This window comes from Alosa sapidissima, chromosome 1, assembly GCF_018492685.1.
Source record: "Alosa sapidissima isolate fAloSap1 chromosome 1, fAloSap1.pri, whole genome shotgun sequence".
In the NCBI taxonomy this organism is placed as follows: domain Eukaryota; kingdom Metazoa; phylum Chordata; class Actinopteri; order Clupeiformes; family Clupeidae; genus Alosa; species Alosa sapidissima.
This window is the reverse complement of record NC_055957.1, coordinates 42,409,662-42,424,013: the sequence shown is the minus strand read 5'-3', so window position 1 is coordinate 42,424,013 and position 14,352 is coordinate 42,409,662. Positions and strand designations below refer to the sequence as shown.

Sequence of the window (14,352 nt, the reverse complement as noted above, 5' to 3'; positions counted from 1 at the left end):
TAAGATGCCTAAACGCTTAGTTGGCATGCATGAGTTTACACATACAGTAATTGGCTATTTCAGCCATGGCCATTCAGCGAAAGGACAAAACCAAGGACCTGCTGTGACTGGTTAACAAGCCAGTCAGATAAATGGTGATTGGCTCACTGGTCAGATAGATGATTGGCTGGCTGTCATACCCACAACGTTCATTGGAGTGCTACGTTGCCATGGCACTGGACTGGAGGTCAAAGAATAGGTTTGTGTATGGGGTTTGTCTGCTGGTTCATGGGGGGGTGGAGGGGGGGCAAAAGGACATCACCATCTGATGGATGAGATCTTAATCCTCCTGAGAGAAAGACAGAGACAGACAGACAGAGAGACTGATCAGTCACTTGGCGTTTGGTAGCGATATTGATCTGAGCAGTGGCGTGGTCAGTGGCCAATAGCCAAGCACCAACACCGCTTTGGTTTACATCTGTAAACCAAAACAAATCAAACCCAAAATAGATGCAAAGCGAATAGTTCAAGTTAGTGACGGGCAAAACCAAGCAAAAGAAACAAGTCAGCTAAACAAAACCAGTCAAAACTGTTAGTATAAGAAGCGTGAATGCACACGCCCAAAGGGACTCTTCAGTTATCACGTTACATGCGGTCAAGTGACACTTGCACACTGCAGTGACAGCACTTCAACACCGACCTACCCACTCACACACATGCTTCCACACACACAAACGCGTACACACATGCACACTCCCACCGACGCAAGCACACACATACCCACAAACTGAAATACAAACATATGGTAGGCGATACAGATTTGAGCAGACACGTTCAACTGCCCTATGCTAATTTGTGCGTCATGTTTGTAAACAGAGAAATGGTTTGGCAGTTAGAAAGATGTCTCTCTCATTAGCATCGCCTGGCATAAAGCTGGAGAATAAGGAAGTTTCCATGCCAACTACAAACGCCACACAACAAAGAAGAAAACAGAGAGTTCAGAAGGTGTACCACAGTAGACAGACCAATGAAATCATGCCACAATGACCAACCAAGACAGAGATGAGCAAACTCAACACCAAGCTCTGACTTTTCAGAGTATAAAACAACCAACTTCCGAGTAGCCGTGACCAGCTCTGGTATAGCAGCACAGTCAGACAGACCTGGTGGAAATCCAGGGGTAAGCCACACCCCATTTACACCCTGATTTAATATGCCATCTGTGTCAGGACATCAGAGTCTGGATGAGGAATCATATAACTCCCAGCCATTTATACTTGATCACACATTCATTTCATACCAGGGTATAGGGATTGGTGGTTTCTACTACATCCAATTCTAAAACTGATAGTTCCGGTCCTTGATTGCGATTGGCTGAATCGCGTTCGATGGCGTTGTAAAATCCAGCATAAACATATACCTTGACCGTATTTCGTTCTATATTACTGCGCTACCATAACTTGATACAAAAGTTAAAGTAGCTGCGTCTCGACATAGCTTGGCAACCATTCAGATTGAGGAAATATATTTCTTGGCGAAAGAATGATTATCTAGGAATAACTTGTTATATTTCTAGTTGCTGTGCCTTTACTTTATGAAACTTTGCCAGGTATTTATAGCAACAGTTTTAGAAAAGCAATAAGCCACTCGAGTCCGTAGGTTACACTGATTCTACAACAGCTAAGGGGAGTTTTAGGCACTCTGCTAGCGCGTCGTGCCTAACAACGGCCCTTAGCTGTTGTAGAATCAGTGTAACCTACGGCCTCTCGGGGCTTATTGCTTAATTATAACTCTCACATCTGTACACACACACACACACACACTACTCATCGCGACAAGCTATCCAGACTCAGATGGCATTTTCCATCAGGTGTAAACATAGACTAAAAGATGAGATGAGATGAGATGAGATGAGATGAGATGAGGTGAGGTGAGTTTTTCAGCATATGGGTGCTGCCTTAAACTTGAGCTGAGCCATGCCTTGCCATGCCACACCAGCCAAGCACCATGCCACATCAGCCCGGGCCAGCGAGAGAAGTTGCTAAGGGCAGGGCGGCAAGCGTTGGGCACGCCAGACCATTACCTGGGGTCAGTGGGCCACCTCCTCGGACGAGGAGATCTCCGTCTCCTTGTGCACCACTACCTTTGTGACTGCCATGTCCGGGTGCTGCTCCTTCGCCTCTTTGATGGCCTGAGCAAGAGCCTGGTGGTGTGGGTGTAATACCACAGCAGGCCACCGGGGTGAGGCCGAGAGCAGGGGGAAGGACAGGAGGAGAGGAGCACAGGGAAATAGGGAGAGATGAATAGGTCAGGAAAAGAGATGTGATAGGAAATGAAGACAACACAGAAGAGGAAAGTAAAGTAAAGGAAGAGGAATGGTCCAGAAACAGGAGAATGATCAGGAAGAGAAATTGGAGTTAAAGGATGAAGAGAGGAATGGAAACAAATATGAGAGAGAAATAAAGAAAGACAGAAAGAAAGGGGCGCACAATAAAGAGGAATGATGTCGCAATGCAAAATCAGAAAAAAAGACAAGAGGAAATGAAGTGAGAGTAGAATAAAGGTGCAAGATGAACAGAAAAAGAAGGAGGAAGAGGGGGAGGAGAGGAGTTACTCATTTAACAGGAGAGGTCATCTGTGCTGATTCTGTGTCTACTGATAGAGAGACACTCCTAGTACCAGCACACACTGTTTGAGGTAAATCTGTAGATCGACACATTAAGCAAGTATTTTCCATAGTATTCCAGTATTTTCCAAGTCTCCATGGCCACTGCCAAGTATTGGGCTGCTTCAATCTTGATGCAATACGTTTAAGTTTCGCAGCCAGCTGCATAAACCTACTACAAATAGGGATAATCGTGTGTGCGTTTCATGAACAATCATATGGGTTTGTAACTAAACTAAACTACACCATTGAACTGAAATTTCTAGGAACATCATCCTTGGGCAAGACAACAAAACTCCTCAGTCCTTTGCTCAGATATGTATAGCATGTGATGTTGTCAACTACATCATTTGAAATCATTTTAGTTTTGTTTCAAAGCGTTATGTGCAACAGTGACAAGGTGTGCTATAAACTTCACTATTCTACAAATGTTAGTGTTTTCTATGCAATTAATCTGCAGTCAGCTAAACACACGTTCCTCTGCTGCACACCTGGTCGTGATCGATGTCGGTGTCTCCGCTGATGACGATACGCTTCTCAATCCTGGTCTCGGAGATGCCGCCCTTTACTGTCTGCGAGGGTGAGATGTAGATGATCAACCCTGGGACTGATACTTGAACCAGATTACAGATGTGTTCTTCAACTACAGATGCCATGTGGTAGTGAGACTTTGCCAAAATCGACAAGCACTGAAAGCTTGTTTTGAAAACAATGTCAACAATATGTCAAACCAAAATTACAGGAATGCCATATTGTCCTGTAATTACAGTCTAGCAAGAGGAAGCAGAGCAAGTTTCTGCTACTGAGAACCTACAAAACTGGTCTTTTTGTGCAGGAAACAAATAGATGACCAAATGACAACCCCCAGAGTAATACAAACATCCTTTGCAGTCCTTGTCAATGATAGGTCAGATGACCTCAGGAATGAGATACTACTACCACAGTACAATGAGCTTAAATGCTGCCACTAGGTGGCACTAAGCACAGCCATTTTAGCAGAAAAGGAACAGAGATGGTTAAGGGAATCTCAGGGGGAAATATTTTCTTGTATTTTCTGCTAACTGTATGACTTGATTGCTTGCCATAAATCTTTTCTAGAATTCTGACCCCCTGTTTAACCTTTTTTCTCACACGGTGAATTCCAGGTGATTGGCACCATTGCTACTCAAAGGTATGTCAAAGTAAGTCAGTCAAGAGTATTCAAAAATACAATCTAATATTCAAGTCAAGGACTGAATAACTAAACAAGTAACTATAATGAACTGCCCCTGTAAGCGTGAGCACATAGGGAGGCTCCCGTACCTAACGGTCCACTTGATTCTGGGTCCTCAATCTTACGAGTCTCTGTGGCCTCCTCTGGTCTGAGGACCTGCTTTAGAGGCCCTGACACCATGAGCTCTAGCAGGTGCCATGTGCAGCATGGCCATGAGCCATGTGGCCCCCACCACTCTGGGCCAATGCTGAAATCACTGGTGTCAGATCAGAGTTACACTTCTTTATTGCTGAAGAAGAGTGTGAGGTTTTTATTTTACTTCATAAAAAAATTGGTGAGTGACTCATTTCACTGACACATAAACTAATTGATTAAACTCTTATTATGGGTGTAACATGCCAGAAAAGTATGTTGGCATTTCCCCTCTAATAATACCTTATGAAATCAAGGGTGCCAATCATTCCAGAGGTGACAAGTCTCGGTGGGAGAGTTCTGCTGTCCCAGAGTCAAGAATTTCCTACCCATGAGGGAATCACATGCCTCTCACATGCCAGCCAAAATGGAACCTTGTGCCACCACTCATGTGACTCTCTTATCTTGCCTCACTCCCTTCTCTGATTGGCTAACTCCATTGTGGCACAAGTGACAAAACAGGTCACACAGCTGACCCCTGACCTTTGTGATGTGTGTGGTCATCGTAGTGCTGGTTGTTTCCGAGGTGATCGTCTGTGCGCTCATCAGCACACCGGGGTCAGCATCGGTGTCTGTGTCTCCCTAAGAGCATCAGCATACACACACACACGTCCAGATACTGTTGATTCATGGGTGTCTAAGTGCGAACACAGACCTCTAACCACAGACACATAAATGCATGTTGCACGAGCACATCTTCTCTGCAAACGTGTTGTTGCAATAACACACACACACACACACACACACACTTGATTCATGGGTGTCTAAGCGCGAACCCAGACCTCTAACCACAGACACATAAATGTATGTTGCATGAGCACATCTCTTCTCTGCAAACTTGTTGTTGCACTAGAACACACACACACACACACACAAACACAAACAACACATACGCAAGAGTCACTGAACTCATGTCAAAACACACACACACACACACACACACACACACACAGCTCATGAACCGTGACGCACCTCCGCCGACTCATACGTAATGGTCTTGGTCTCTGTGTGGACGACTGGGACCTCTGTGGTGGCTGGATCCTCCTCATTTTTCTTCTCCTCCTCCTCCTCTTTCTCTGCTACTGCCTTCACCTCCTCTGCATTCTGCACACAGCCATAGGGTGGACACAACAGGTGGTCAGCACCAGCACACAAACACACACAACTCTCAGCATTTCCTATGATGCCTGCATCCAAAACCACTCACATCCTGAACTACACACGGGTCCACCACCTTATGGACCAACCGCCAAATCGTCAGTATTTATAAAACTTTTGGAGGAATTAAATTAAGAAAGAATGTTAAATAAAATAGAGTAACTCAATGTCTGAGTGACAATTCCATGCCTCATGCGTCCTGTGAAGGTCATGCAGCAAACACACACACACATACATATACGTGCAGCAGGATTCATATTTTGACTCAATCAACATAAGTAGTCTCCATGATGACACCTACAATGGAAAGAGGAGGTCTGAGAAAGTGACACACAGGATGTGACATCATTTTGGTCGGTGAATGAAATTAAGTCGATTCATCATGTCATTTGCTTTCATTTGACATCGTGCCATCTGGTGATATGATAATCACTTGGCTGGGCCCATGCAAAAATTGTGAACACTTCCCTGAAAGAACGTGCAAAAACTGATTTTTATAAATTGACGAAACACAGAGGAAAATTGTGAAAAGGAGCGCGAAGGAGAGAAAGGAGAGAAGAGCCACTACATGGTCCAGTATTAGTCATGGGCAGGTGCCAGGCACACAGAGATCTAGAGTGAGGTTATTTCACCCTATGACAACCATCAGTGCTGGGTTACCTCATTGTGAGGCTCTACTTCCTGTTTGTCCTCGTTCACTTCCTGTATCTCCTCTCGAATCACTTCATGTTCCTCTCTGGCTTGCTCCTTTTCTTCTATGGTTGGGACAGCCAAGTCCTCCATGGCTATGGTGCCGGCCACCTCTTCAGCACTGTTCTCCTCCGACTCCGTACTCTGCGCTTGCTCTAGGGTCTCTTCTGCATCTGCGGACAGATCCTGCGATGAATCTTCAGTGATCGTTTGCACATGCAATACTTCTTCAACCACAACAGCTTCCGACACTTCCTCTATAGGTGCGTCCCCTGCCCTGTCGGAGCACTGGATTAACTTGACTTCATTGTTAACGCTGACAGATGACATTACTTCTTGCTGGGCTGGAGAACCAGCAGGCTTTTCTTCTTCATATGATTGTACAGTGGAACGATCTTCTGCCCCCTCAGCAGATACTTCACCAACCTCACCGTCCTTGGAGACCTCTGTGCCTTCTTCAGCTTGTTCTTCTGGACACTGAACTGTTTCAGTCTCCGGTTCTACCATACCAGGTTCTTGTCCAGCATTTTCTAGATGTCCGTTTGGATGGCCGTTCATCTCTGGAGCTGAACTCTGCTCCTCTGTGACATGCTCTTCATCTCTGGCCGATTCCTCCATCTGAACCTCTTCCTGAACCTCTGGGTGATCTTCCATCTGAACCTCTTCCTGAACCTCTGGGTCATTCTCCTGCTGGTTGTCTTGTTCAGTTTCCTTCTGGTCACCAGTCCCCAAGGCCTCTAGATGTGGTTCACTCAGCTCTTCAGCATGTTGAGGGTGTTTGTGCTGTTTCTCTGGCTGTGCCTCTACTAGGTCAATTACATCTGAATCCCCCTCTACAGTTGATGGTGATTCCTCTCTGCAGGGATCTTCAGTGGTGCCCCCTACTGCTGGCTCAGGTGCACTGCACACCTCTGGTTGGACCTGGGAGTCTGTGCTCTCACTTTCAATATTGACCACCGCCCCAACCCTCTCTTCTGCCTCCTCCACAAGCTCATGGGTCCTCTGTGTTGTCCACACAAGCTCCTCCTCAACTACCTGCACTACCTCTTGTGCCTTCGCCTCTGCTGTTTGAACCTGGGCCTCTTCAGTGGTTGAGATGAGGGCTAAGGGAGAGGCTTCCACCTGTGTAGCCACAACAGGGCACTCTAATGCGGGGTGAGCATTCACCATGGCTCCTCGCTCCTCCTGTAGGCACTCATAGGATGTGGGAGGGGCTTCGTCTTTTGGGCTCATCATTCCTGCTTCTTCCACCTCTTGCTCAGTGAGCTCTGTATTCTATAAGACACAGATACCATCAGATATCACCTTCATCTCTCTCACCGTCTCACTCTCTTTTCTCCTCAAGGCCCTGTGATGTTATAGTAAAGTAAGGGATTAAAGGTCACACGAAAGACAGAGACACGACAGATGTTAGAGAGATGACACTTTCTCAACAGAACACACACCAAGCAAATGATAAGACATAATGAGAGGGAAAACTCAAGGAAAGCAATTGGCAGGAGATGAATTACATAGTTAATAACCATAAAAATGTAGCTTTGGTTTAACAGCAACAAACTGCCTCTTGTCAGAAGTGTGATCCTGGTCCAGTGGTGTGTGAAGCTAAACAAAGAACAAGTTAGATGTCAATTCAATGTTAATAACCTTCTGAGGAAATCAGTTAGAACTGTTTATAACATGTAATAAGGTGAAAGAGGGTGATGGGTAATGAAATGGAAAGAGGACTCCAGAACCTGCGGGGTAACCCATGATCCCCCTTCAGATATCAGAATGGAAGGACACTGGGCAGGGCTCCCTGTGTAGGACAATTTAGACTGACACACACAAACATATACACACACACATGAAAGAGATATATAATGACAAGTATAACATTGTTCAGCAATCTGGAGAGTGGGGCCTTCTAAACCATGCAGATGTCAGTGTTAATTGAATGGCAATCAGTAGTAGATGACTATAAAGAAAGTGCTTTTAGGGCATACTTCAATACCATACTGACGGTATGTGGGGATTACGTATTAAGCCGCTGTGTTCTGCATAGGCAGCCATATGAGGCTACAAAACCAACCACTTCCTATAAAACAGCAGCACTACCAGACAGAAGGACTTGAACTTAATCGATGTGGTTAACTCCAAGTTATTCAAATACAAACTTGACCTGCAGAGTTTGAATACCATCTTTGAATGCACACAAACACACGCCCACAGCCTACACTAGATTTGACATCAAAGTGTAGATAGATACTTTCAGCTGTGCCTGTCTGAACATGCTGCCAGACCACAGCAGAAACCATTTGTTGAAAACTAGTGGAAGACACAACAGAAACATACAAAGGTAGAGAGAGAGAGAGACAAAAAACAACTAAGAGGCAATGAAGAGAAATAGGTAGACACAAGACAAAAGGTCCACACAAGAGTAAAAGCTGAAATGGAAAAACACTTCAAAGAGCTGGAGCTTTCTTCCCTTTCACTAGTATATCTATAGCCATGGGAGAGTGCATCTGTGAAGACAGAGCCCTCATAATCAGAACTCTTCTGCCTGCTGGGACATGCTTAACAGCCTCACTAACAACCAGAACACCTCTGCTACAGACTTTGTCGCCTTGAGCCAAAAATAAATAACTTAAATGCATCTCCATTGTCATCCACCTATTCAACCTGATTAAGTAATGCTTCTACTTGTCATCATTTAACAGTTTAGTTACTAAGGCAAGCACCATCTACAGTCTACACTGTCCACAATGGCAGCTGATTCCACACAAGATCTCCATTTAAGCCCTACTGTGCTGCTGTAAGCTGTTAGACAGAATTAAAGGAGCGGGTAGGCTATGCCTTACATTCCATTAGGAGGTTACTGCAGAAAGAGAAGTGAACCAGAAGACGTGAGAATGGAGGAGGGGTGGTGGGCAGGAACGTTATGGAGGCAGTAGGTGGAGTAATTATTGGGGTTACCAGGGCTGTTTATTTGTTTGTTTGTTTGTTTTGAGGTAAGGTCCTACCACCACACGGAGCGCTGGCAAGGCTTTTGTGACGTAGCGAGCGTTGACAACACTGGACTGCAGGCCAAACTGAGCATGCTCCATCTCGTTGACCTCTGACCTGTCGTGAAGACTCCTCTCTGGAAAATCTTCCTCTTCCTGTTCCACCACCTCATCTGCTCCTAACACTCTGACCTGCACAAGCCTCTTGAGACATTGGGGAACCTCGGAGATCAGATCAGAAACCTCCGCTGACATCTCACTCCAATTGGACCGAGTCTCTCGGACGTCATCAGCCTGTTCTTGGGCTGACCAAAACAAATCCCATGAGTCAGTTCCTGCTTCAACAGACTCTTCCTGGTTCTGGAAGCGCTGGTCCTGGGCAACAAAGAGTTCAGAGGGGGTCCATGGAGAAGCAGACACTGTACGTCCCTTCTCTGTGTTCCCTTCCTGGTTTTCGACCTGAAGAAAGGCATCATGGGCAGACATCACACAGCTGGCCTCCACCTCCTCTGTATCAGCAGCATACGATACTTGGTCACTATTCTCTCTGAACATCTGTTGTGTGAGCTGACCCTCTTCTGAGAGAGGTGTGTATGTCTCTGTGGACCTGTAGCTGGTGTCTTCTTCCGCAGGGGTCTCTGACCAGAGCGCGTATCTGCCAGGCTGCCACATTTGGGCCAGATCCAAGCTAAAGCCAGGCGCTATCTGGAACGCCTCGTCCGTCAGGGTGGAGCAAAAGTTACTCCTGAAGCTCATGTCCTCCTCGGACAGAGTGCAGTCGGTGTCTGTTCTACAGTGTACAGTGAGAGACTCGTCCGTGAGACTGGAACAGAAGTCCCCTCTGAAGCTCAACTCTTCCTCGTACGGAGCATCCTCTGTGGTTGTTCTACTGTCTACCTCTTCCTGTGTGGTAGCATCAAAGCTTGATACGATCCTCTGTGACTCTCCTCGTCCCTCTCCCAGCACAGTTAAAGTCTCAGCCGTCTGCTCTCTCTCACTGTAATCAGCCTCTTCTGGGTCCTCTTGTCCTGTGTGGATATGTCTGCGGGAGATGGATTCCATCTCGGCGAGTGCTATGAGGGCATCTCTAGCACCATCTATTTCTAAGGGGATCTGTTTTCTCTCAGTCTCACTCTCCTCTTCTCTTCTGTCGCTCTCGTCTTCAGTGCTTGTTCGTTCATCACTGCTCGCGTCTTGCGGAAGGATCTCCGGGACGTCTGCCAGGGTATAGATCTTCCATGTCTCCCACTGGGCGTGAATTGCCCCTGCTCCCATGATGGCAGCTCCATACGAAGACTCCCTGGGACACTGTGACAGCGACGAATATCCCTCTGCTCTCACAGATCCCTCTTCATCTTCTTCATCTTCCTCATCTTCATAGCTGGTGAGAGTGCAGACAAACTGTGGTGTCTCGGAGTAGGCCTCTCTGAGAGCGCGCTCCCAGTCAGAGCGGTGGTCAGGTGCCCCTCCAACCGCACTCTGCTCCACACACCTGCCTATCTCTTCCTCACCCACAGGGTGCGCTGGAGACCACTCCTGCTTACATGAGTCCTACATGTAGGGAACAAATCACATTTTCCTACAGAGGCGATTAAATTCAACAGCACAGGGTTGTTCAGCTTTATGGTGCTTTACTGTTTCAGTGACCCAGGCACTGCTCAGGGGAATACATCACTGTATGGGAGAGATAACCTCTTTAAGTAAAGTGGGGGGCAGGGGGCAATTTTCCTGTCCCTTTCTATTGGCCCTTATGTAATCACCAATGGGTGAGGAAACACAGTGTGCTATGGAGAAGCAGACACCGTCAGAGGAATTAATAGCTAACAGCTGGTGGGGATTCCTCACTGGTGGTGTATTGATTCCCACCAAACTCATTTAGTTTTACTGTCCCTTTCTCATTCAGAGAACAGTTATGGCTGAACAGACACACATAAATATACACAGACAAACACTCAGAGGGGGGAAATGTATGGACACACACACACAATCCATAAGTTCATATAAAGCCTGCGATGACACTATGGTGCATCCAACAGAGTGACCCTTGTGACATCTAGAGGGGGACAGAGACCCAAAGAGGCTTGACACTCAGGCAGGTGCTGACAACCTGAGGGGGCCAGTGTGAGATAGATGGAGGTCAATGGGGTTGAGCTAAGTTGAGCTGGACTATTATGGGTTTATTATGGGTTCCTATAGATAAACCCTGAGAGAGAGAGCGAGCGAGTGAGCGAGCAAGAGAGAGTGAGAAAGAGAGAGAGGACGATGTGCTTCTCCTCATGAACCATCTCTCTCACGCTATGAGCCCAGGAGAGGGCGGAGGGGAAGGGAGAAAGATCCTATGAACTCAGAGAGAAATAACAACGTGCCTGAGATGGTGTGATCCCAGGGAAGGAGGGAGAGGAAGAGAGATAGAGATCTACATGTGATGGGGGTCTAAATTGTGTGTGGATCTCACAACACAAACCCAGACTTATGTTCAGCAACAAACATAAATATCCCAAACACAAAACACACACAGAGAGATGTATGGTCAAGTCACTGTTGTTTAAAAAGTCTGAAAGTGATCATCTTCACTACAATCTGACGGAGAAAAATGACATTAGATATAAGCAGACACCCTACACACGCCACATGATGGGTTGTGTGTATACAAACACATACAGAAGAAATAGCAATTGTGTGTGTGTACCTCTGATGGGGTCTCTTGCTGCTGGTCCTCAGGTGTGTTGTCAGGTGTGGCTTTGGTATCTTCTTCCGTCTGAGAACAGACAGTGAGAGAGAGAGAGAGAGAGAGAGAGAGAGAGAGAGAGAGAGAGAGAGAGAGAGAGAGAGAGAGAGAGAGAGAGAGAGAGAGAGAGAGAGAGAGAGAGAGAGAGAGAGAGAGAGAGAGAGGAAGAAACAGACAATGAGCAAGAGGGACAAAGTCATGAAAACTTTCATACTGCCATTTTTGAAGTCATGCTGTGGGTGGGGGTATGGAGTTAATGGTTTGTGTGAAACATACAGTATGTCTCCAAAAAGACAAAGAAGCAAGCAAATAAAACCATAGTGAAAGAAATAGCAAACAAACAAATAAATAAAAGAACACTATATTCACTAACACGGCGTCACCTGTATATGATGATCACACCAAAAAGCCAGATGTATTCTCCCCTTGTGGGTTTGAATCAGCTCTTTCATACCCAAACACCTCCAGATCAGGGTGAACTATGCTGAATCTGAAGACCAGGAGTCTTGGGGACAAACCAAAACACGTTGCTTGCTTCCAGCATGCTTCCAGACACATCCACACGTCTAGTCCAGTCTGCGCCTACCCACCCAGCCCCACAAACGCGCACACACATACGCACATACGCTTAAGGCGCAGCTGTAGATGTCCTGTTAGCCTGGGGAGTAGGGGGCGGGGGGTGAGTGGGGTCAAGGGGTCAAGGACCTGCCAGAGACAACCCAGCATGCAGTTTAGGCATGGTTCAACTGCAACACAACAAGAATGTTAGCCATGCCCAACAATGCTTACTTTCTGTAGGGACAGACAGGCCTTGATGGTGGGCACTGCGTTGCTATATCGATGGGTGGTGACAGGCGAGGAGGACATGCGGCGGTCCCACTCCGTCTGGCCGGGACTGAGCGTGGAAACTTCCAGAAACGAGCGCTTGAGCTCGCTCAGGTTGGTCTGCCGCCGTAGCACCTCCTCAGGTGTGTCAGTCTCCTGACCGGCCAATCATGACACAGGACGGTGAGGAGGGAGGCGGGCAACACAGCTTCAGGATAAGCATGTCCTTCACTACAGTTTAAACCATGTCTGGTTGAGTTGTGTTAACATGGTCTGCATCGTTAAAGTGCTATGTTTGCAGGTTAGCTACAGTAGTTTTTTTCAATTTTCTCATTGATGCCCATGTACACTCCCATTTGCTCAACTCAGCAAAGTTTCATGGAGCAGAAATGCATTAGTTTGAGGACTGACCAAACATTCGCCAACTCTACTGGGGTCAAGTCATCTAGAGCAGTCCACACCGTGTAGCCAGAGTTCAGGGGTTAGGGGTCAGTCCATCACCACATCAGGGGGTTAGGGGGGGTAACCAGGTGTTGGGGTGAGTATGTAGTATCAGATGCAAATGCGTTCAAACACACAACACGCCTTTACCTGCAGCATGAGATTGCTGTGCTTCACAAAGACGTTCTCCCCGTTGATTCGCCTGATGAGGCTGTTCTGGGGGAGGAGTGGGGGGCAGATACACAGAGGGGGTGGGGGGTGGTGGGTGGGAGTGAGGAGAGAGAGACGTGGGCAAGAGAAGATGCCCTGATGCTTCTAACACTGCCCTGTGGGCAAAATGCAGTCACACTCTCCCAGCAATGACAGAGCTGTCAGGGGCTAAGTGTCTGTAGGACTTCCTGCTCCAAGCTCAGAGCACAATCAGGAGCTAAAGAGGTGTTTGAAGCGCACCAAAGCTCAGGAATCTACCAGCTTGGATAGACAATCAGGTGTGCCTTGGCAGTCATGGCATCAAAACATCACTTAAAATATGTGAGGTTTAGAGCTGAGGCACATGTGTTTAAACATTAAATATGTAATGTTACTATTAAAGATTATATTAAAAGGAAAAGTGGGGTCTCCTCCTTATGCAGTTATGCCATTGGAGCTTGTATAGTACCCACACACTAGAGATAAGTGTCCTTATCCCTCAGGGACAGACAAGGAGTCTACGGGTCGATAAGGAGGAGACACAGGGCAAGAAAGGGTAGGAGGCAGCAAAGGTTCAGGGTAACAGGAGCACCTGTGAGGGTGGGGGGTGGAGTGTTGTCCTTAAGATGTCTGAGGAGACAACATCAAAGTGACAGCAGAGTCACAAAGGAAATCAAAAAAGAACACATCAGAACAGAACAGAACAGAATGCCTACTAAAAAGAAACACACAAAACAGATGAATACCACAAGTGCTCTGCAATGAAATTAAACTTCAAATCATGAGTTTGCTCAGCATAACAAGAAACAAAAGAAGACACCGAGAGGAACAAATCAAGAGCAGCTTTTGCGTGAACTGAAAGAACTGATGGCAACGGGAGGGTGATGAATGAAGGAAATGGACGAGTACCCTCCTGAGGAGGCGTGCTGAGAGACTTGTGAAAGATCCTAGAGGTGATGTCACAATGTCGCAGTAGGGGAAGGTGATGGAAGACAATGGTGGATGTTACATTCCACCGCCATGGTGTCCTCTGGCATCACAAAGGATAATAAGCATTGTCACATCACAGGAAGGGAACAAGAGTGGGTGGTGTCATAATGGGGTCAGAGAGGAACTGTGACATCACAATGGATTGGAGTGGCTGTGGCTGAGAAATACTTGTGGTACCTGTGTCTTCAGACTGGAAGCCTCCTCGTCCTCCTGATCTGACTAATATCAGCAACATGAAAAGGAGAGGGATTATATTCATAGTTGGAGACATTAAGCACTCTCGCACACACACACACAGTCT

General features: G+C 46.7%; 1 protein-coding gene across 5 annotated transcripts in view; it reads right to left on the bottom strand.

Moving 5' to 3' along the window:
- Nucleotides 1-132: 132 nt before the first annotated feature.
- The window catches only part of LOC121711826 (band 4.1-like protein 3), a 48,988-nt gene continuing 34,768 nt past the window's right edge, over nucleotides 133-14,352 (bottom strand). Inside the window, exons 13-23 of one of the 5 annotated variants that reach the window (XM_042095683.1) lie at nucleotides 13,023-13,088; nucleotides 12,396-12,587; nucleotides 11,568-11,636; nucleotides 8,897-10,429; nucleotides 7,631-7,711; nucleotides 5,868-7,172; nucleotides 5,022-5,153; nucleotides 4,533-4,631; nucleotides 3,136-3,216; nucleotides 2,063-2,182; nucleotides 133-328 (exon numbers count right to left, since the gene is read on the bottom strand). In XM_042095683.1, the coding sequence (XP_041951617.1) occupies nucleotides 2,069-2,182; nucleotides 3,136-3,216; nucleotides 4,533-4,631; nucleotides 5,022-5,153; nucleotides 5,868-7,172; nucleotides 7,631-7,711; nucleotides 8,897-10,429; nucleotides 11,568-11,636; nucleotides 12,396-12,587; nucleotides 13,023-13,088 (3,672 nt within the window). In that variant the 3' untranslated portion in view covers nucleotides 133-328; nucleotides 2,063-2,068. Of the gene's footprint in view, nucleotides 329-2,062; nucleotides 2,183-3,135; nucleotides 3,217-4,532; nucleotides 4,632-5,021; nucleotides 5,154-5,867; nucleotides 7,173-7,630; nucleotides 7,712-8,896; nucleotides 10,430-11,567; nucleotides 11,637-12,395; nucleotides 12,588-13,022; nucleotides 13,089-14,228; nucleotides 14,271-14,352 lie in introns of all 5 variants that reach the window. The other 4 variants (XM_042095670.1, XM_042095677.1, XM_042095691.1 and 1 more) reach the window with 4 other exon arrangements.